Source organism: Alexandromys fortis, unplaced genomic scaffold, assembly GCF_014885135.2.
Source record: "Alexandromys fortis isolate MF-2015 unplaced genomic scaffold, M_Fortis_MF-2015_v1.1 scaffold_10, whole genome shotgun sequence".
Classification (NCBI taxonomy): Eukaryota; Metazoa; Chordata; class Mammalia; order Rodentia; family Cricetidae; genus Alexandromys; species Alexandromys fortis.
The window spans coordinates 11,215,716-11,236,880 of NW_026067895.1; the positions used below are offsets into that span (position 1 = coordinate 11,215,716).

The 21,165-nt window shown below is 44.5% G+C and overlaps 1 protein-coding gene across 5 annotated transcripts in view; it reads left to right on the forward strand.

Annotated features, from left to right (window-relative positions):
- The window catches only part of Smarca2 (SWI/SNF related, matrix associated, actin dependent regulator of chromatin, subfamily a, member 2), a 164,168-nt gene that overhangs the window by 22,359 nt on the left and 120,644 nt on the right, over positions 1–21,165 (forward strand). For all 5 annotated transcript variants that reach the window (XM_050160511.1, XM_050160540.1, XM_050160534.1 and 2 more), the window contains exons 4-6: positions 3,157–3,588; positions 12,386–12,647; positions 19,155–19,281. In XM_050160511.1, the coding sequence (XP_050016468.1) occupies positions 3,157–3,588; positions 12,386–12,647; positions 19,155–19,281 (821 nt within the window). The remainder of the gene's footprint in view (positions 1–3,156; positions 3,589–12,385; positions 12,648–19,154; positions 19,282–21,165) is intronic.

The window sequence follows — 21,165 nt, forward strand, 5'->3', positions numbered from 1 at the left end:
ATTAGCATCTTCTGTAGATCCCGGGAAGTCATTTCTTTCCGCCCCCAGTTTCTTCTTTGTCAAATTTAAGGTGAAATTTCTTACTGTATTGGTTGATCCTGCAGTATGGGTTTTATTCTGTCACTTTCCTTCTTGTCAAATTCATCGATACTTTTTTGGGTTGATTTCTCAGTCGCCAGGTATGCTATGCTAGTTGGTTTTGCATTATTACAAAATATTCCAGACAATCTGCTTAGAAAGAGAGAAAGTTTATTGGTTCAATGAATGACAAATGTTTCAATCCACCTTAGCTCTGTGAACTTAGGCCTGAGGTGGCAAAGATCAGGGATTTAGAGGAGGCCTGCTTACCTTACAGCACCCCAGAAGCAGAGACACAGAGAGAGGAATCAGGGTCCTAATATCTCCTTCAGTAGCACCCTGCTTACTTACCTTCCTTCCAGTAGACACCACCTCTTTAAAGATCTATCAACTCCCACTTGTATAGAGCTGAGGCCCAAACCTGCATCCAACATAAAGACCTTCGGAGTACATTCTAGATGCAAACTGTCTGTTGCAGGTTCTTTTATTTTATTTTATTTTATTTTATTTTATTTTATTGATGTGAGTTCATCTGTTCAATTGCCTTTGTAACATGGTCTTGTTCTTGGCTCAACCCTCACAGCAAAGCCTTATTCAGGATCTCAAAGAGTGGTTTGATAAGCCGCTGTATGCAGTTGAGTTTATCTGGGTTTGTCCAGCATTGCAGGCAGTCTGTGGCTTGTGGGTGCGCTTTTTACTTGACAGCTTAGGAAACAGGAAAGGCTGGGTGGGCAGCAGGAGACTTGTCTTAACTCCCAGTGTCATACCTTCCTACCTTGAGAATGTAAGTTTCTACGCTAAGAAGGTTTTCCTTCTTATAGCCTACCTAGAGTTGGCAAAAAAAGATGTATCAGCGGCCACTTCATACTAACTTACCTTTAAGGGGTGAGTGTCAGCTTCATTAACAAGGAAAGATTGACAGCAAAAGTTCAGAGTCTTATTGATACCCGATTCATCATTATAAATAGCAGCATGTTGGAATGTTTCTACTAGTCTAACAGGCTGGCTTCAGGGAGATTTCTGTAGCTCACTTACATAGACGACTAACTAGAGCCCCAGTCCTGGTGTTGTATGCTCCCTCGTGCAGTAGGGATTTGGTGTTGAGACCTAGCAGTCTTCCTCCGTGGTAGGAGTTCCCCACATGGTATCCCAGTTCTTAGCCATCGACAGAAGAATATGAATTCTTATCGGGGGATCGTGCTAAATTTGTTCATTCTCCAAATGGCAAAACCACATTTAAAAAAGTAACTGTATCATTTATTTTCTCTGGGATTCAGAACGGTGGTGGTATGTGAGGGTCGCCTACCCGTGGACCTCTGTGACCATGCAGCTCTGCTCTTCAGACTGGACATGGGTTCAAACACACAGCCCTTATCTCGTAACCAGGCCTGCCGTGACCTTTATGATAACGGTCAAATTCACACATTCGTTGAAGGATCAAGTCCTTTCGTCTGTGTTTGTCCTCTTCCGCCTGGGGACTGCTTTTGCTTTATTAATATCGGTACTTTGTGTGAACGCAAGGAAACTGTTTGATTGCAGTGGCACTTGTTTTTTTTTTTTTTTTTTTCCTCTGCCCTGAAGCTTCCTGGCACTGCACTCGGTCCCGCGCTGTAGGTATTGTTGAGCACACCACCTTCTGAAATGACTCCCTTAACATTTCTGGGCATTTTAATTTTCCTTCCTTAAGAAAAATATTCTTTATTTCCTCAATTTGGTTTTACATTTTGAACACTCAAGTCCGTGACTTCATCTGTATGCGATATCCTAAGTGTTATGCTGGGAGATATTTGAAACTTTAAATACTTGACTTGTTTTGACATAGCACCATGTAGATTAGATTATGGAGTATATGCATTAGAGCCAGTTGGTTTAAACCTGACTGTGAAGATTTAACTTGGGTGACGCTGAGTAACTCACTCACTCTCTGAGTCTCCGCAGTCTTACCTGGTAACAGGGTTTGCCGTCAGAGGGCTGTGCTGAAGATTGATACAGCAGGACATGCTCACCCCTATGTGCTCTGGAACTTCTGCCATCTCTGTGCCTACAGCGGTCCATTGGCTGGCATCATCTTGATTCGCCTCTGCCTGGTGACACCTGGCTTACCTACAGTGGAATAGTCCTCTGAACACAGACGACCCCCAGGGCCGTAGTGATAACTAGTGATTCAACCAGTGACTGGTCCTGAAGGAGTTTAAATACCCTGACTTCTTCACTCCTTCCCTGGAATAATTGCAGGGAGTTTATTTATCTTGTGTCCCAGAGCGTCTGCAGTGGATTAATCTTCAGGTCCTGCTGCAACAGCTGGCTTGGTAATGCATTTTTTATTGGCTACCGTCCCTCCCATATATCACCTCTCCAGACTCCTCGCCGCGTCCCTGCACCTCCCGTATAAATTCCCTGCATTCAGCCCCGGGCCCAGCCTGTGGCTGGACAAACTCAGTTGAGATGCCGGGAGCAGTCATGGCATGGTAAGAGCAGCACCAGGCCGCCAGTAATTGCCTGTTAGTCACAGCTTGCATGATAACCAACCAAATAATATTTGATTTCTTCATAAGACACTGCTTATCCTGCACGGAGCCACTGTAGGCCTCTTCGTGCTTTGGGTAGCTTGGCGCTGCCTCTGATGCAGAATCTCCGCCCTTCGTCGTCGTTCCTGCAGGTGGACAATCACCACGGACCGTTTGCCTTCTAGGGTACGAGTGGCTATTGATGATCTCAAATGTGGCCGGAGGAATGGGGATGTTCTGTGAGCCTGAAATGCCGGGTGTCAAAGCCCTGCGGTGCAAAAAACAGTGCAGAGTCCCTCTTCGTGAAGTGCTAATCTTGTGAGCGTTATATAAACTGTTCTTAGGTTACCTTTACCTGTTTCTTTGACCTTTCTAATGTGCTTACCAGAGAATTTTAAATTACAGATAAGCTGTATTAGAGACTAAACTTCTAAGAGATATGCCATTGTCAACTTAGCCATACCTTAAATTTCTATCATGTAGTGTTGCTCTGGTGGGTGATTCGAGTATTCCAGACTACCTCTCTCTCGGGGTCACCTGCTACAGCCTGTGATCTTGTGTTTTATTTTAGGTTATATGTCGCCACACCCGTCTCCTTTGGGAGCCCCAGAGCACGTCTCCAGCCCGATCTCTGGAGGAGGCCCAACCCCACCCCAGATGCCACCGAGCCAGCCAGGGCCACTCATCCCAGGAGATCTGCAGCAGGCCATGAACCAGCCTAACAGAGGACCCTCGCCTTTCAGTCCTGTCCAGCTGCATCAGCTTCGAGCTCAGATTTTAGCTTACAAAATGTTGGCCAGGGGCCAGCCCCTCCCCGAAACACTGCAGCTTGCAGTCCAGGGGAAAAGGACCTTGCCTGGCATGCAGCAACAACAACAGCAGCAGCAGCAGCAACAGCAGCCTCAGCAGCAACAGCAGCAGCAGCAACAGCAGCCTCAGCAGCAGGCGCAGCCACAGCAACAGCAGCAGCAGCCAGCCCTTGTTAGCTACAACAGACCATCTGGTAGGTTAATACCCAACTGAATGAAAAGCACTGTGGTCCAGTTTGGAGATGCAGTCTCTAGCACACACTTACTAGTTTGGTGGAAGGCTGCGGCCGACTGAACTCTTTTCTGTGCCTCTTTCTGTCCCACTGAGATTGGCTGAGATTCTTGGTTCCTGCTATAAAGGATCCTAGAGCAGTGTTTCTTAGTCAGAAACCCTCCCGCAAGCTGGGAATCTGGGGAGAAAGCACATAAGCACATTCTCCCATGATCTTGCATTCTCTTTTAAGAGGTACAAGGTTGCTTAGAAGCCCATCAGCATACTCCAGGTTAGGAACCCCTGTTTCGTCTGCACCCATCCATAGAACTCCCTGCTCAAATTGGCCCCCAACTGAGTCTTTCCGTATTTGTTGGTTTATTTATTTCTTACCCCTTTTGTTGGAAAAACATTTGTGCATTAAAAATTATCAAATAAAGAAGCAGAAACATGGGATTTTTTTTTTTAAGAAGCAAGAATCCAGGTCAGAGATGGAGAGCCTCATAAGAGCCCCCCACAGTTGTTATGGCTTAGTTTCAAAGACAACTTGAGTTTTCTGACAGAGCCACAAGGAGATGGGGTCATGTATCTAATTCTCACCATTCAGAAGGAAGTTGCTTCCCAATTTCTCAGAGGACACAAAGCCGTTTCTGGCATGAGAATATAAAGTAGATCTCCCAGGTGTGATTATCCTTCAAATTACAGTCATTCCTTGTGTCTGAAGCAGATTGCTTCTAGGACCCCAGTGGATACCAAGATCCGTCATGTTCAAGTCCCTCATCTGAAGTGTGGTGTGGCATTTGCATTTAAGCTATGCATATCCTTTTGTGTGCTTTATCATCTGCAGATTATTTGTGAGAAATATTGACTCTAACGTGAACGCTATCTGAATAGTCCATACACTGTATTGTTTAGGGAATAATGACAAGAAAAAGAAGTCTATGCCCACTCAGTACAGATACAATTTTTTTTCCAGCTATTTTTTGTCTGTGATTAGTTGAATTCATAGAATTGGGACTCACAGATACGGAAAACTGGCTATCATTATGTCTTCATTATTATCGTAAAAGGCTTTGCGTGATAGAAGCATCAGTAACACTTATTCGTAGCGAGGTAACAGATCCGTGTGACCTGTTCCTTAGACTCTCTGGGATAAGGATGAGAAATTATGATTACACAACTGGCCGGGATGATGTATTCTAGAGACATGATTTTTTCATGGATGAAACTCAGAGGTACAAGGGCCTTTAGAGTGTTCCTCTATGAAGGTTGCATCTCTAGTATGCATCTCAAGATAGCTTTTTGGACAGGCTGGAAAGATGGTTCAGTGGTTAGGAGCACTGACTGCTCTTCCAGAGGACCTGGGTTCAATTCCCAGCACCCACATGGCAGTTCACAACTCTCTGTAACTATAAGATCTGACACCCTCACACAGGCATACATGCAGGCAAAACACCATTGTAAATAAAATGAAAATTAATAAATAATTTTACAAAAAGTTAGATTTCGGTAAAGGTACTTTACCCACAAGCCTGATGAACCCTGAGTTCCATTCCTAGAACCTACTTAAAGGTAAGAGGAGAGAAATGACTCCATAAAGTGGCCCTTGACCTGCACATGCGTTCTGTGGCATACATGACCCCCTTCTCAAATCAATCAATTAAGTAGATCTTTAGAAAGAACTAGATAATCAGAGCTTATGGTTTAGCATGAGAGCTTTGGATTGTGGGGAGTGTAATGCTCCCCAGACACTAATACCATCGCCCATGAATGGCTTTCAGTCATTTGGGTAAACTGACAAGCTCACCACTGTGAGAACAATGAATTTGGGATATTTGTCCTAGGTTTAGGAACTCGAGTAAGAAGAAAAGGATTCTGACTGGTGTTTTGTTTTGTCTTAAACATTTCTTTTCTGATAGAATTAGTTCCAAAAATAGCGATATCAGGAAGATGAACTCTTGATAGTTGTACATGTAACTAACATTAGGAATGAGTCTCTTGACCGAGATGGCTCAGTGGGTAGGAGTGCTTGTTGTGCAAGCAGTAGAACCTGAGTTCAAGTCCCTAGAACCCCTGTGAAGATCAGGTGTAGTTGTGTGCACCTGTCATCTGGGTACTGTAGGGTAGGGATTGGTCGGGAGACAGGAAGATTTTTGGTGCTTGCTGGCTGCCAATCAAGCTTTGTATTCAGTTGGAGCTCTCAAGGGAATGAGGCAGAGAATGATAGAGGACACCTGTTCCTTCTGACCTCCACATGCCTGCACGCACACACACACACACAAACACACACACATTTCACATACGCACACAGAAAAATAAATCATTTTAATGGGTATTTTAAAATATACCACCTATGAGATACCAGCACTTGGGAGGTAGATGTGGGAGAGGTGAAAGGCCATTGTCATCCTCAGCTACACAGTGAGTTTGAATTCCAGCTTGGGATGACTGAGACCTGATCATAAAACAAACACCCAAACCAGAACCAGCAAAAGTTTGTGTCTCATAGTTATGATGGCTGGGACTTCCAACCTGAGGTAATCAGCAGATTTAGCACGTGGTGAGTCCTGCTTTCTGGGTCTTAGGAAGTACCTGTGCTGTACCCTCCCATAGTTTACTGGGTGAGGGAACCCTCTGTGGCCTCTCGTGTGGTTACTGGTATCATTCATGAGAGCTCTGCCTCATGGCTTAATTTCCTCTGCCTCCTAATACTATTTACTTGAGGATTTGGATTCCAGCATAGGAATTTGGGCAGACACAAACATTTAGAATGTAGCGATGTTTTGTTTTGTTGTTTTTTGGTGTGTGTGTGTGTGTGTGTGTGTGTGTGTGTGTGTGTGTGTGTGATTTTAAAGATAAGTTCTTCCTTTGAATCCCCAGCTGGCCTTGGCCCCCTTAGTAGCCTTCCTTTCTCTAAGATCTGGGGTTACAGGCAGGCACCAGCACTATCAGTTAGTAGTTGAGTTTTTTTTAAAAAAAATACTATTTCATACGCAGATTTCTGTGTGACTAGCAGGGAGCCCTTTGATAGATGGAGGAGAATATGGAACCATACCATATGACTGGAAAGGGCACCCCAAACCCCATGCAGGGACATGACAGTTTGAACCCTCAGTAGATATTTAAACTGAAACTAAAGCTCTAGAGAATTTGGCCAAAGAGAAGGAAAAATTTTCTGTATATGAAACTTTGACTCACCGAGAACCTTCTTGCTTACCCGGGCTCTGTGACATTCTTGGCACATGCCATCTCTGCTGCATGGAGGACATCTAGGTCTAGATCCGAATGGCTGTGACTTGAAACCTCATGTTCTTGACTATTTCTTCCAAAGCCTTCTTGACCCAAATTCTCAAGACCAGGGCAAGGATCTGTAAAATGTGGGAGCCTCAGCTCTTCACTCTTGTGTATTAAGAGTGAAGACCGCAGTGTCCTATCCCGGCTTCTTTTCACTCTTAGTCTGGACACGCTGTTAACAGAATCAGTCATCTTTGCTTCTCACATCTTAGCGCATGAGTGGTTCCAACAACCTGGCTTAACACGGAGGCCAGCTGCTTACAACAAGATAGCTGGCCACTGGGCAGAGAGCTGGGAAGATTTTGCTCTGTGAGCATAATTCATGAGGCATGGAGCCTGTCTTGGGGTATCACCTGCCACGTCATAGGCCTCCAAAGACATTAGTAGCCTTTCAGTGGCCTCGCCTCAGCATGAAAGTATTTCACAGAAGGTAGGCCACTGAATTCATCATCTGAGAAGCCTTTGCACCCAAGGGTCTAATAATGGGGTTGAGTGAAGTAGTGAAACTTAAAGGGCAAAGTTTCTACTATATGAAGACATCCATATGAGAATACTTTATGTCTACTGAACCTAGCTGTGGATCTGAGGGCATCCATATGACAATACTTTATGTCTACTGAACCTAGCTGTGGATCTGAGGGCATCCATATGACAGTACTTTGTGTCTACTGAACCTAACTGTGCATACATTTGTCCATGCCTGTCTTATCGCGTCCCTGTCAGCAAAGGGACCTGGTTTTATTACCCACTGCTCATGTATTTTGTATTTTCCAGTTGTCGGGCTTAGGAAGAAATGAAAATATTTGGGTAGATGTTGTTTTCCGGTTAAGTGGGCAAGGAGGCCATGGGTAAAGGAAGAAGGTATCTCTTTCCAATGGAGTGGCGTGTCCCCGCTACTGTCAGGAGTGCCCATCCTGCAATACTTGCGCAGAAATCCGATCTAGGACAGACAACTTTATTGGATGAAGGCATTTGTTTCTATTGGCATCTATGATAAGCTGAAATAATGTAAGGACTTTTTTAAGTCAATATGAAACTTGACTAATGTTGTATACCCCTTCCCCCCTTAAAAAAAAAAACAACACATTTTCTCACAAACACCCTGCCAATCGTTCGGGGGGAAAAAAAGACGTTTTAATGCATGCACTTCTGAGGATCTTAAACTTCCATCCCACGTCCCAGTGTACTTAATGCAGGAAGAGAATGTGCGACAGGGCTGGCTTGGTCTTCCCCAAATCTACCCCTGAGCAGGACTCACAGGAAGTGACATTGTTCCCCAGCAGGATGCCCTGGTACACCGAGCACGTGTGCTGGAGAAGGCTCCCGCTCTGGGGGGAGGGGGGGCGGTTGGCCACTTCTCAAGAGGAGCCTTGTCCTTGCTCTTGTGGGCAGAACTCCAGACCAAGGCACATTTCTCTTTTCGTTTTGATTCTCTTTTTCCTTTTAGGGATTAAAGCAGAATAAAAACGAGAACTGAGAAAGCTGTGGTTTGGAGAAGTGAAGGAACAAATCTTATGGTGGTAAAAGAAGAAAGTGGTTCCCCTGCCCACCCCCCTCCCCGTTTAAATGCTTGCCCCTACCCCCCTCCTTGGCATCTGAAACTTTTTGATGTCTTCAATTTAAATATTCATATTTCCAACCTGTAGAAATCACTTACACTCCTATTTAATGCAGAGAGATATTTGCACGATTGTCCTGTGTGCTGAGTGTCCTCTGAATGCACAGAAACTCTGTGCAGGCGAGGCCTAGGTATATCAGTGAGTGTGTTGCCCTATTGCTTCCTATCAGGTGGGATGGGATGGGATGCAGCCACTGAAGATCCCCACCCCCACCCCACGCAGTATTGGAACCACATTCTGGAGAGCCAGGCAGTACAGCCTCCATTTTGGCTCCTAAGGCAGAAGGCATTTTGAATACTGACCATAAGCCTAAATTGTTCGTACTGGAGAGAGGGGAAGAGATGAGCTGAAAACAGTTTTTATTCAGTTTGAAGGTGTGGTGAAAGGCCTTAGGTAGCCAGCCGCAGGCTGTCTGGTACACAGTGGGTGGTTTCTGTAGAGTCCAGTGCTGTCTGTAAACCTCCTACAGGACAGGCACAGAGCCTACTAGAGGGGGCTGACATCCTGAATGTAAGTGCAGGAAGCTACATTGAGTGTCCTGGTTTCTGTAAATGACAGTATTTATACAGTCAGTCAGGGAGAGGCGAAAACAGACCCGCACAGAAAATGAATTTCTGTTTAGCTAGGAAATAGAGTTTGCTTGTAAGTGGCCCTGAGAGCAGCTGGCAGGAGGCACATGACAAGGCCACTGACCTAAGGAGCATCTGTGCTGAGTTGTAGGAAACTACAGGAATGTTCTGAAATTTGGCCCAGAAAAGAATCCTCTGCCAGCTGCCAGCTAATAAGGTACCCAAATTCTGGAAGTCCTTTTTTGTGTCATGGGGTTCACTGTTAGACTTCTCTCCCCCTGTTCTTGATCAATAAAGATGAAAAGTTGAGCATATAATCAGAAATCTCACTGAATCCTCGTGGCCACTCTATGAGAGAGGTTATTATTATTCTTCCCATTCTGCAGGCAAGGAAGCAGACACAGGGCTTGGTGCCTTGGTCAACTTCACACAGACAGTGGGTGCTAGGGCTAAGACAGTTTTTTTTTTTATTTTTGGTAACTTTATGTTATTTTTTAGAGTTATTTTATTTTATGTGTGTGAGTGGCCTACATGTATTGTATGTTAATACGTGCCTGATACCCGAAGAGGTCAGAAGAGGTGTTGGATCCCCTGGAACTGGAGTTACAGATAGTTATGGGATGCCATGTGCGTTCCGGGAATTGAATCTGGGTCCTCTGCTAGAGCAAGTACCCTCTAGCCCCTCCTAGTCCGGGTTAAGTTAGACACTGGAATATATTAAGTCCACGGTGGAGTTTCTGTTTCTCAATGTTAAGGATGATTCTGCCAGGTTACAATGTCTTTATATTGAGCGATTGTATAAGGTATGACCAGGTACATACATACCAGACCTGTCTTGGAGATATGCAGACTAAAAACGGCCTGCTGGCAGCACCTTTCTTTGATTAAATACAATTTTTAAACCAGTGACTTCAATGTGCCTCCAGCCCATGTAGATTCCTGCCCTAGCCAATGTGATTTCCAGGTAGTCTTGCCAGGGAAGGGGCTTGGTGGCGGTAACGAAGAGCAGAACCTGTGAATGCCTCCTCCTGCTGCACTCTTACTCTTCGGGCGTTTTGATTTTAGTTGAACTTAGACAAGGGGGAAAAGACTTTGGCAGTGGAACTTAAAGTAATTATTGTGATACCATTTTACCAATAACAACCAAATCCTCTTCTTATAAGAAAAAATACTTGGTATTTTGAAAATCTAAAAGTAGTAAACTCATCATTCATTCGTGTACTTAAACCGTGGCTTCGAATAGATTTAATTCGACTCGCGCTGTGGGTTAGAACCCCTGCCACCGAGGCTGAAGATCAAGTTTGGGTCTCAGAATCCACATGGTAGAAGAACCCCTGCAAGCTGTCTTCTGACCTCCGCAGGAGCACTGTTGGGATGCATGCCCCCCAATAAATAAATAATTGTAACTGAAACTTCAAATGAATGGCAGAGATCTATATTGTCTGTCATTTGACCAGCCATACATAAACGGTGCAAAGGAAACATGTTCTCTAGTTTAGAGACTGCTGTGTCTCAAGCGCCCCACATAACTCATCCAGTGCTTGCAACCCTGGGATTTAAGGTCTAGAAATTGGTTTCTTAAATATAGATGAAAACATGTAAATAGGGTATATGTGTTTTGGAAAAGACCATCCATTTAGGAAACAAAAATTGAAGAATTTAATAGAAAAAAAAAACTTTCTATGATGGTACGCACATCCTGGACATAAAAATAAAGAGCCATACATTTCGCCCCAGAACGTCTTTTTAATCTACCCCCAAGAAGGCCAGGACTACAAATTAGGTTAAGAAAAAATGTACCTAGCTCTATATTGTTTGGGAAATTCTACCTAATTTTCGGGAGGGAAAGAAAAACAGCCTATGCTAGCTGTTGTGATGGAGGTACCAGTACGTACACACACACACACACACACACACACACACACACACACACACACACACGTACACACACACACGCACGGCACACACGCACACACTGACACTAACCTGAGCAGTTTGTACTAATTCTTCACATTCCTCATGTCACAATGTTTGCTTATGGCTTTCTCTGGATTGTCACTGAAGTCCTCTTCTAAATGGAATTTGTCGGAAATTGAAGAAATACGTTCCATTTTCCATAATGCATGCCTTTGTATGGTTAATTATTGCTCCTCTCTGAAGTCTCAGACTGGTTTTTGTGTTGAACAGCTTTATTTTTTTTCCTTAGGAAGAATATAGGAAATACTTGAATGAATGCCTGTTTGTGGTTTTAGCATCTGCTGACTGAGATTCTTTGTTTATTTATTTATTTATTTATTTATTTATTTATTTATTTATTTATTTATTTAATTTTTTAAAAACATACTAACTCACCTGGTAGCTTCAGAAATCTTTCTTAATTTCAAGAAAAATGAGAACTCACCTGGAGGAGAGTTGAAGCACTTCTTACTTTAGATCTGTATCTAGTTAACTGAAATTCTCAAAGCTTAGTGCAGAAAAGCAGCTGAAATTGGAATCAGTAATACTTAAAGGTTTGTCTTGTATTTTTGGGACAGGTTCTCAACTTGGCTTCCGACTCTTGATTCCCCTGCCTCTACCTCTCAAGTGCTGGAATTACAGGACTGTGCCACTATGCCAAGCTTCCAAGATAGGTTCAAGATTGCCTGTCATTGTCTGATAATAAGAGGGAAAAGGTCTTCTTTAATATTTGTTGATTTTTATTAGGAGAAATGAGCCTATTTTACCCCGAATGTTGGACAGTTTTAGGAATACTTTGCTACTATGTGATTAAAGTAAAACTTAGGTTTTGAGATTCACTGTAAGTAAGCCTGAATTCACTGGATCCCGGAGCCAGCACAGGCAGTTGGGACAGAGACCTGACTTGCAGGGACTTTAGTAGCCCTTTTGCAAAGTGAGACTTTAGGCCCTTGCATCTGGTTGTAGAACTCTCTTTTCTGAAGTTTGAATCCAACCGTGATTCCTTAAAAACAAACAACAAAAACCCACCACAGAATGTGGCATTAAAAACCATCTTGTCATTTCCTTGACGTATTACAACTAGGAGTCATTTTTTAGATGTTTTGACACTGCTCATTAGTGCATGCCATTTCCCTGTGGACCACACGCCGGATTACTTTTCTTCTCTCACCTCTGCCTTCATTCCTTTTCCTCCTTTGTACCCTCAGTGAGTCAGCCCTCTGGGGTTTAAGACACTGGTGATCTCCATCCCTAGGTAGTACCTGAGGGCTGGAGGAGCTGAGCATGGTCAGCAGGTGTCCTTTCTTCTGTCCTGTCCTGCCATGTCCCTCTTGTCTCACAGGCCCCGGGCAGGACCTGCTGCTGAGTGGCCAGAGCACCCCACAGAAGCTGTCAGCACCAGCACCCAGTGGCCGACCCTCACCCGCACCCCCAGCCACTGCCCAGCCCACGGCCACAGCTGTGCCCGGGCCCTCCGTGCAGCAGCCTGCCCCGGGGCAGCCGTCTCCGGTCCTGCAGCTGCAACAGAAGCAGAGCCGTATCAGTCCCATCCAGAAACCGCAAGGCCTCGACCCCGTGGAGATCCTGCAGGAGCGAGAGTACAGGTACTGCTGGCCCTCAAGACAAGCTGTCACCAGCGGCGGGGGTGGGGTGGGGTGGGGTGGGGTGGGAAACTGACTGACGTGCCTCACGGGACAACGTCCCAGTAGCACTGGACACCAGGAGCACTGAAGGGGGAGACAGGAGAGGACTCGTGCCGCCGCAGTGATTTCAGAACACTTGCAGAGAATGTTCACCTGCCCTTGAGTGGGTCCTTAAGCCATACAGAGCAAGACAAATTGTGACTTCTCTCTCATTCAATCAGAAACCTTTTTCGGTCCCATCCACTTGCCAGGTGCTGGGAATTCAGTGATCAAAAGCCCAGTCCAGAGTTTCTTAACTTCAGGGTGGATCATCTCAGGCTTGAATCCTGTAATAGCTCGTCCTTGATTGCCAGTGTGTTCTTGAACGACTGATGACTGAGATAATCAAGTTGAGTATATTGTCTGGGTCATCCTCATGGGACTAAAAAGCATGCTGTATAGATTGGTATAGTGTGATCTGGGCTTTGAGTCACCCGTGTTTTCGTCTAGCGGTTGGCCCAGCTTTAGGGTAAGCCTTCGGTCTCTGTCTTCAGATGGAATCCTTAGTTAAACTCCTAATCCAGACACTTGTCACCTGATTCGACACAGTTGTATCTAAATTAGGGATTGGCAAACCTTTTCCTGTAAAAGGACCAGATGGGAAACATCTAATGTTTTTCAGGGCCATATGTCTTAGACACAGAGAGTCAGCTCTGCCCCTTTTGTGGGAAAACACCCAAAGACTATGGTGTCTTGGCTTTGTTCCAATAAAACTTTATTTAGAAAAGCAACTGTGGACAAGATTTGGCCCACGGGCTCTATTTAGCAGACCACTCAAGCCAATGGCTAACAACCATGAAAAAGTGAGTCCATTAAGTGTTAAGATGAAGCAAAGCTACGATTTTGGGTTCTGCCACCTGCCTGGAAGCATCCTCTGTCAGAAACAGCTCAGTTGTCTTCATCAGATTGCATCACTTTTCTGCGACTTAACGTGTTAAAAATAGTATAGTATGCTTCATAGAGTCAGGAAGGGTAATATATTTTGGAAGTTTTTAGTAATATTGATGTCAATTATTCGCCTAGAGTTACTTGAATTAAAAGAAAATTAGATGTTAAAAATTAGGGAATGCTGGCCAGTAAGCAGTGTTTGGATTCTCTTTAAGAGCACTATCTTAATCTTTATTAAAAGGTATGTAGCTTGTTAGGAAATTTAATAAACTATGACTGATTTGGAGAGTTGCTTTGGAGACATCCCAGTGACCAGGTATTAGATGTCGGTCGCCTCTTGGTGAAGAAATATGACTTTGCTGTCTCATTTCTGTTGCTAGTCATCATTGAGAGCACTTCTATCGACAGTCCCAGCTTGTGACCTGAGCATCAGGGCCAGGCAGAGTCTGTTGGGTCAATACTTGTGTGTCCTAACCTTAAACATAAGGACACCCATGGCAGAAAAACTCCTTAGATGCTGTTGAGTATATAAAGTCATACAAAGTAAATGGTGGAGATGGTCAGTTATAAGAAAGAGCAGAATTGTGAGGTTACTCCGACTTCTACCTTTCCTAAAATCTGTCATGTTTTCGCCCTGCCTGGAAGTTGCAGAGATGCTTGGAGTTTTGTTGGCTTATGAAAGGCGACCCTCAGAAGACAGTCTTTGTACCTAGACATTTTATGTAATACCGGACTTCGTTTTCTCTCTTACTCAGCCCCCCCCCCACATAAATGTGCATGTGTGCGCATAAACCGCTTTGTGGACTCCTAAATTTTTTTGTTATTATTGCCAGAATTTTAATTACAGGGCTTTCCTATGATCTCATTTTAGAGCCATTTTTAGAAGTGTGGCGTAACGGATTGTCTTCCAAAGTATTAAGCGATGCTTTTTTAGCCTATTTCAATGTATGAAGAAGTTTGCAACCCTTATTATCTTCCTATAATAACTTTTTATTGCATTTTTTTCGTTCTTTTTGTTTGTTTATTTTATGGCACAGCTGTGCTACTTCCCAAGTGTGGTCCTGTGGGAGACAGTTGGTTCTTTTCCTTCCACTGTGTATTTCCTGGAGATGGAGCCCACAGTCAAGTGCCTTTTACCCGCACTGAGCCATCTCACCTACACTATTCTCCTATGGTAATAAAAATGATATCTACCAGTTTCTTTTAAATTGTGGCACATGGTGCTGCATGCCGCTCTGGCGGGAGAATCTTGAGATCAAGGCCAGCCTAGGATATACACAGTGAAACCCTGTCTCACAAACGAAAAGAACTAAAAGTCATGTGCCTTTCAGAATGTGGTTGAATAGTCATTTTTCATATTATTATTATTACTTGATAAATGCATCCACTTTTATAAAGCTGATGCTGCAAGGTTTTGGGGGTTGCCAAAAGCCTGGTGGGAACTTTGGCCTAAGTGTTCCCATGGCCATCTGGAGAAGAATGAATTTGTGCTGGCAGCGTTACAGGGGCATGCCTTATCTTGCTCGGTCATGGAACAATAGCTGGCTTCTGCCTCTATAAAGACAGTGTTCAACCGCAGAGATTAAGTTTATCATCCCAGGGGTTACATTAAGTCTCTCACATACTCGTCCGGGACAAGTATTAGATTCATTTCTCTCCTGGCCCCTGTAATGGGCCAGCCCGCCCCCTCCGATGGGCCAGCCCGCCCCCTCTGATGGGCTAGCCCTCCCCCTCTGATGGGCCAGCCCGCCCCCTCTGATGAGCTAGCCCACCAGGCTTCCCCTGCACTAGTCTCTGCCTGGTGCATGCTTGTCACCTGGCTAAAGATTTGAGTAAGGTTCTAAGAGATCACTTTTGGGATTTCATAAGCTTTGACAGAGCAAAATATCATGCAATAGAAATCCCATAGCGTATTCATTTCTTTGGCTACGATCCTTGTCTACAAAAATGGCAAGAACTTACTAGGATGTTTTATTTCTTTAAGCCAGTTGGCTGCTCTTCCTGATTTGCCATAAACTCCGAATTTTGACCCATCAATCTTCTTTTTCTGGGTTGCAGCTTAAGTGCGTTTCTGCCTGTGTAGTCACTGGCCACAGACCAGTACAGCCCTGGGACTGAAGATACTTACCTCCCTTGTAGATAGCTCTCCTTTTGGCTCACACCCTCCCCCCAGTGAAATTGATTCTTCTTTCTCTGGTGTCAGTTTTGCATGCTGCACTCAGCCCTCACCCCCCCCCCCCCCCCCCCACCTTTGGGCACCAGTTCTTGACTCTTCCATACCCACCTTCATTTCCTTCCATGGTCAATCAAAGAGAACTTCAGGAGCTCACACACTGACATGTAAACTAGTTCCCTGTCTACAAATTTTTACATGGAAGATGCATTTCACACTTAAAGGGGTTTGAGAAAGGCTTCTTTACATTGCATCAGACCTCTGGTCTCAAAACAGAATTGAGTGTGGAAGTGGGTTTAAGAGACATGTATGTATAGCTTGTCTCATGTGTGTGTGTGTGTGTGTGTGTGTGTGTGTGTTTCCTTGTCTTGCCCGTGTCGCCATCACAACCCTGGAAATTCCTCCTCAGAAACAACCGATAGCCACTCTGCCAGAAGAGTCACCAGAGTTACACATGTTTCCTTCCTCTCTCCCTCACTCTTTAAAGTGTCTGTCACTCGGCTCCTTGAAGGAACGAAATGTACCAGTGTCATTTTCTGTTCAAATAACTCTCCTACAGGAATCATAAACTTCTCCCCTGGACCTGAACAAATATCTGTTGCCTTTAATGGAACTCTTTTCCTTGCCAGAACAGTAACCTCTCTTGATTTACTCTTCAGTCTGTATGAAAAACCGGAGTGACCTAATTCTGCTTCAATTTTCTGTGCTCGTGAGGACGCTAAATGAGTCTCCTGCAGTCAGGCAGGATTACATCTTGCTGCTGTTGTGGGAAGTTTAGAATCCTGACTCTCTTTATCGGACTTCCTGCTGAATCCCATTGATGGGGAGACGAAATTGTCTGGAGAGGAGCATTATTTAAAATGAAGATTTCTATTAAGCACAACAACAACAACAGAGTTAGCTTTGTATGCTTCCCCCCCCCCACCGCCCCCCCCCCCACGTAACTTTGCCACCCACCCCGTGTGCCACATCGAGGATATATTATTTCACTGTAAAATCTCCTCCCCGTCTTTTCTTGAGTTTGCACTTTGTATTTCATACCTCTTCCATACAAAAAGAGAGATTCTTCCATGTCAGCAAGTCTTGAGAGGCAATGATAAACCATTTCTCCTTCGGAGAAGCAGTCACGACAGGGAGAAGTGCATCCCGGGCTCTTACCTGCTGCAGTGGCCCAGGTACTCAAACTCCATGACCACCAGCCCGCCCCCACTCCCTGCGTCCTCAGTCCCTCTCTTCCCTCCAACTTCCCATCCAGCTCAGTGTGGGCTAGCCTCAGCACCGTCAACCCAGATGTCCTGTCGGCACTGTTTGCGCCCTAGAGCCTGTCCTTTAGCAGGAGGAACCAGAAGCTGTCATTCCTAGAGTTTAGTACCCGACTCTCTGTGTCATACCAAACCAAAACACATAGGAGGGGTTTACGTTCTAGGATACTCAAACGCATGGAGTCTAGAGCCAAGGATGTAGCATAATGGAACTGTGGGTAACACCATCTTCTGCCACTGCAATAGCTAAGTCCCTTTGGTGTGATCTTGATAATAAGATTACAAAGCAAAGTGATTTTAAATGTAAAAACTTGTTTCAGCTTTACTGTGTGTGTGTGTGTGTGTGTGTGTGTGTATGTGTGTATGTGTTTGTGTGTTGCCTATTTAGACATTTGGGGCTACATAGGTAGATGGGGGAAACCAATTGGATAATAATCCATATAACGTAGATTTTGATTTTTGAATTCCTCCATTTCTAGCTCTATGGTACTGTCTTAGGGTTTCTATTGTTGCTATGAAACACAATGACCACAGTGCAGGTTGGGGAAGAAAGGGTTTGTTTATTTGGCTCACATTTCAGGATTGCTGTTCATCACTGAAGGAAGTCAGGACAAGAACTCAAAACAGGGTAGGATCCCAGAAGCAGGAGCTGACGCAGAGACCATGGGAGAAGAGCTGTTTACTGACTTGCTTCCCCTGGCCTGCTCAGCCTACCTTATAAAACCCAAGACCACTGCCCAGGGATGGCACCACCCACCATGAACTAGGCCCTCTCTCAATGATCACTTAATGAGAAAATACCTTACAACTGGATCTCATTGAGGCATTTCCTCAACTGAGGCTCCTTCCTCTGTGATGAGCCTCGCTAGTGTCAAGTTGACACACAAGACCAGACAGTACTTTCTTCAGTTTCCTCATCAGTAAGATAGGGCCACTACAGCATTTATTTGTGCCTGTGTGTGAGTGTGTGTGTGCGTGTATACATGCATGTGTACATGTGTGTGTTGAGAATTCAAAATTGTTCTTACATGTTGACATGCACTTAGTGCAGTGAGTATTTAGTGGGTTAACTTATCACTAACTTTCATTATCTTTTGTTTCTTTTCAATTCTATTCTCAAACAGTTTTGTCCCAAACCTGGAGGAGGAGTTTATTCTAAAGCTAGATTTCAGTGATGTGGATTTATAAAAGTAAGGCTTGAAACCGGTTTATATGTGTCAGAGCCATAGCAGCCAGGGACCAAAAAGAGAGAGCTGCTTTTTATTCTCTAGTCTGCCTTCATTAGGAGGAAGTACTTGCAATTACATTTTTGATGGTGTCTAAAATGAGAACTCCCAGCATCCTTTTCAGGAAATGCTATTCACTGCTGCCCCTGATTTTTGCAGATGCCCAGTTTGCTGTCTTTTCTCAAACAAGCACTGCCCAGAGGAAGGGGATGTGGTTGGCAGGGCTCTCTTGGAATGTCTCTAGCTGGCTCCCTTCTGCGGCCTCGGCTTCTAGAGCTGCGCTTGCCACTCTGCTGTAGCTGCTATGGTCACTGTCACCTCAGAACAGAAGGAAGAACTGTGGCCATGGCTTTGCATGCCATGGCAGGCCGGGATAGGGTGGCTAGCCAGACTGCCTCTGTCAAGCCAGGACTTCTAATCCCCCTCCCCCAACCCCTTGATGTAGCGTGAGGTTCCTTTCCAGGCCTTAGAAGCTACATAGAAGTTCAGTGTTGAGTAGTATGAAGTGTCTACCTTCGAGAATTCAAAGGTGGCTGTTTTTGGTTAACATTAGAAAATCCTGCTGGCACCCCGGAAAGATAGCTGAGGCAGGTCAAGGCATCCCGGGATGCACATGAGAACTGATGCTCACAAGCTATCCCCTTCTGTCCATATGTGCACTGTAGCGTGTGCACCCCCTTCAACTTCCCATAACTAAGTGAATGTAAACTCTTTTTTTTTTTAATTATTAAAAAAAGAAAACCTAGTTGGAGGTCAGAAATCGGCTGTCAGTGTGTGGAATACATGAACCTAAACCTAAAGCTGTTGTTGGTGCTGGAAGAGTAAACCGTAATGTAGATCTCCGCTTGCTCCCACCCCCCTCTTTATTTTCTCCTTCTAGACTTCAGGCTCGCATAGCTCACAGGATACAAGAACTGGAAAGTCTGCCTGGCTCTTTGCCACCAGATTTACGAACCAAAGCAACGGTGGAGCTGAAAGCGCTTCGGTTACTCAATTTCCAGCGTCAGGTAATACCTTTCCCCCCCATGAGTCCGAGGTGTCGGAAATCAATGTTCCTAAAGTGGGATCCATGAGCTTCTGCGACTCTGCTCGATACTGTTTTGAAGCTCGGAGCGTGCCTTTAGACCGACAGCTCCTAGCTGGAAGTAACGAGTAGGAACTACACTCTTCTTTCCCCCTTCTGTATAGCAGAAACATTTTTCCTCCTGTACTATAGTGTACAACATCAGTTATTGCATGTTGGTACTGTGGATGAAAACCGTGACAACAGATTGTGGAGAGCTGTGTGACTTGCCTTCATGGCTCCAAACAAAACCAAGGAGGCGGTAGATGGATAGTGTTCCTGCAAACCCAAATACACAGAGCAAGTCGTGACCCCAGAAACAGAAAATACGATAGTCTCTTTCCTAATCACAAGCCCATGTTTGCAGAAACACACACACTCGCACACACACACACACACACACACACACACACACACACAAAACGGTGCCGTTACCTTAATCATTCATCAAAACCTAACTCAGGGACACTTGGTCACATCAGACCCACTCACACTCTGACTAATTAGTGAGTTGCCATCTCCTAGAGCTCACTATTGAGATCTGGTGTAATGATCTATTTTTCTGATTTCTGAATCGGTAGGCATGTAGCGACATAAAGTAGAACTAATTTTCCCTTGGCTGAGTTTTGTCCAAGTGTGCCAGTCCCCACCCACAGGTTGCCTGTCTAAACCAAAGGGGTCCAGGAGCGCCTCCTGTCAATCAGAGGGGTCGTGCTAAAGTGTGGGGCATGCAGAATGACTTGTTCATGGGCGAGCATGGTCTGTGGGAAGATTTGGCTGAAATCACAAGGCCACTGTCTACGGACTGGAGTACACAGCTGACTTCCTGGGGTGGCGTGTGGTGGAAGGTCATCTGGTATCGGTGCTGTTGGCTAGGGGTTCAGAGAGCAGATTTCAGGTTAAATGTAAAAAGAAGAAGAAACAGAAGGGTCCATTACATCTCAGTTAGAGGAAACTTTATCACAGGAATGAATAAAGTGCCTGGCGCAGTTTGTCAAACGCCCATTAGAGCCATGCGTTCTCAAGCATGAGATGTGATTCCCTGTCCCGCAGTCCTGGTGCTTTCTAGTTTTTGTTTGACATTACTGAAAAGTCTACTATCTGCGAAGTTTCCTGGGTAGATGCAACTGACGCCAGGTTCAACTGAGCGATTATTGTAATGTGGACCTCCAAGTTCCCAATGCCTACTGCCATGTAATATGGTTACATTGTTTATGATGCAAGTCCACGATGCAACTTAAGATTTAAATACTAGGGGCTGGAGAGATGGCTCAGTGGTTAAGAGCACTGGCTGTTCTTCCAGAGGTCCTGAGTTCAATTCCCAGCAACCACATGGTGCCTCACAACCATCTGTAATGAGATCTGGTGCCCTCTTCTGACATGCGGGCATACATGGAGTCAGAATGTTGTATACATAATAAATAAATAATTTTTTTAAAAAAGATTTAAATGCTAAAGAACATCATTACAGAGTGGGCGGAAACCCGGACTGGCATTTTCCATCACTTTATTAATTAGAAGTTATGAATTCACGCTGGAGTTTCTGCTGTTACTTGGAACATGAATAGATGGGAACTCTCTTGTTCTTCTTGTAGATCAGCAAGAGAATGATACTATGACAGTTAAAAAAGATGAAAAGGTTGATCGGCTAAGTAACATCATTACTATAATTAAATGAGATGAATAACTTTATTTCTTACCCAGCGCAGCATCCTCATTTTTTTTTACTGTTACAACACTAAAATTGTTTTTGAAGTGAATTATGAGGAAAGAAGGTTTATACTGTTTTTACCATGTAACTTTGCACAATTTCAGTTCTTGCTTTTAG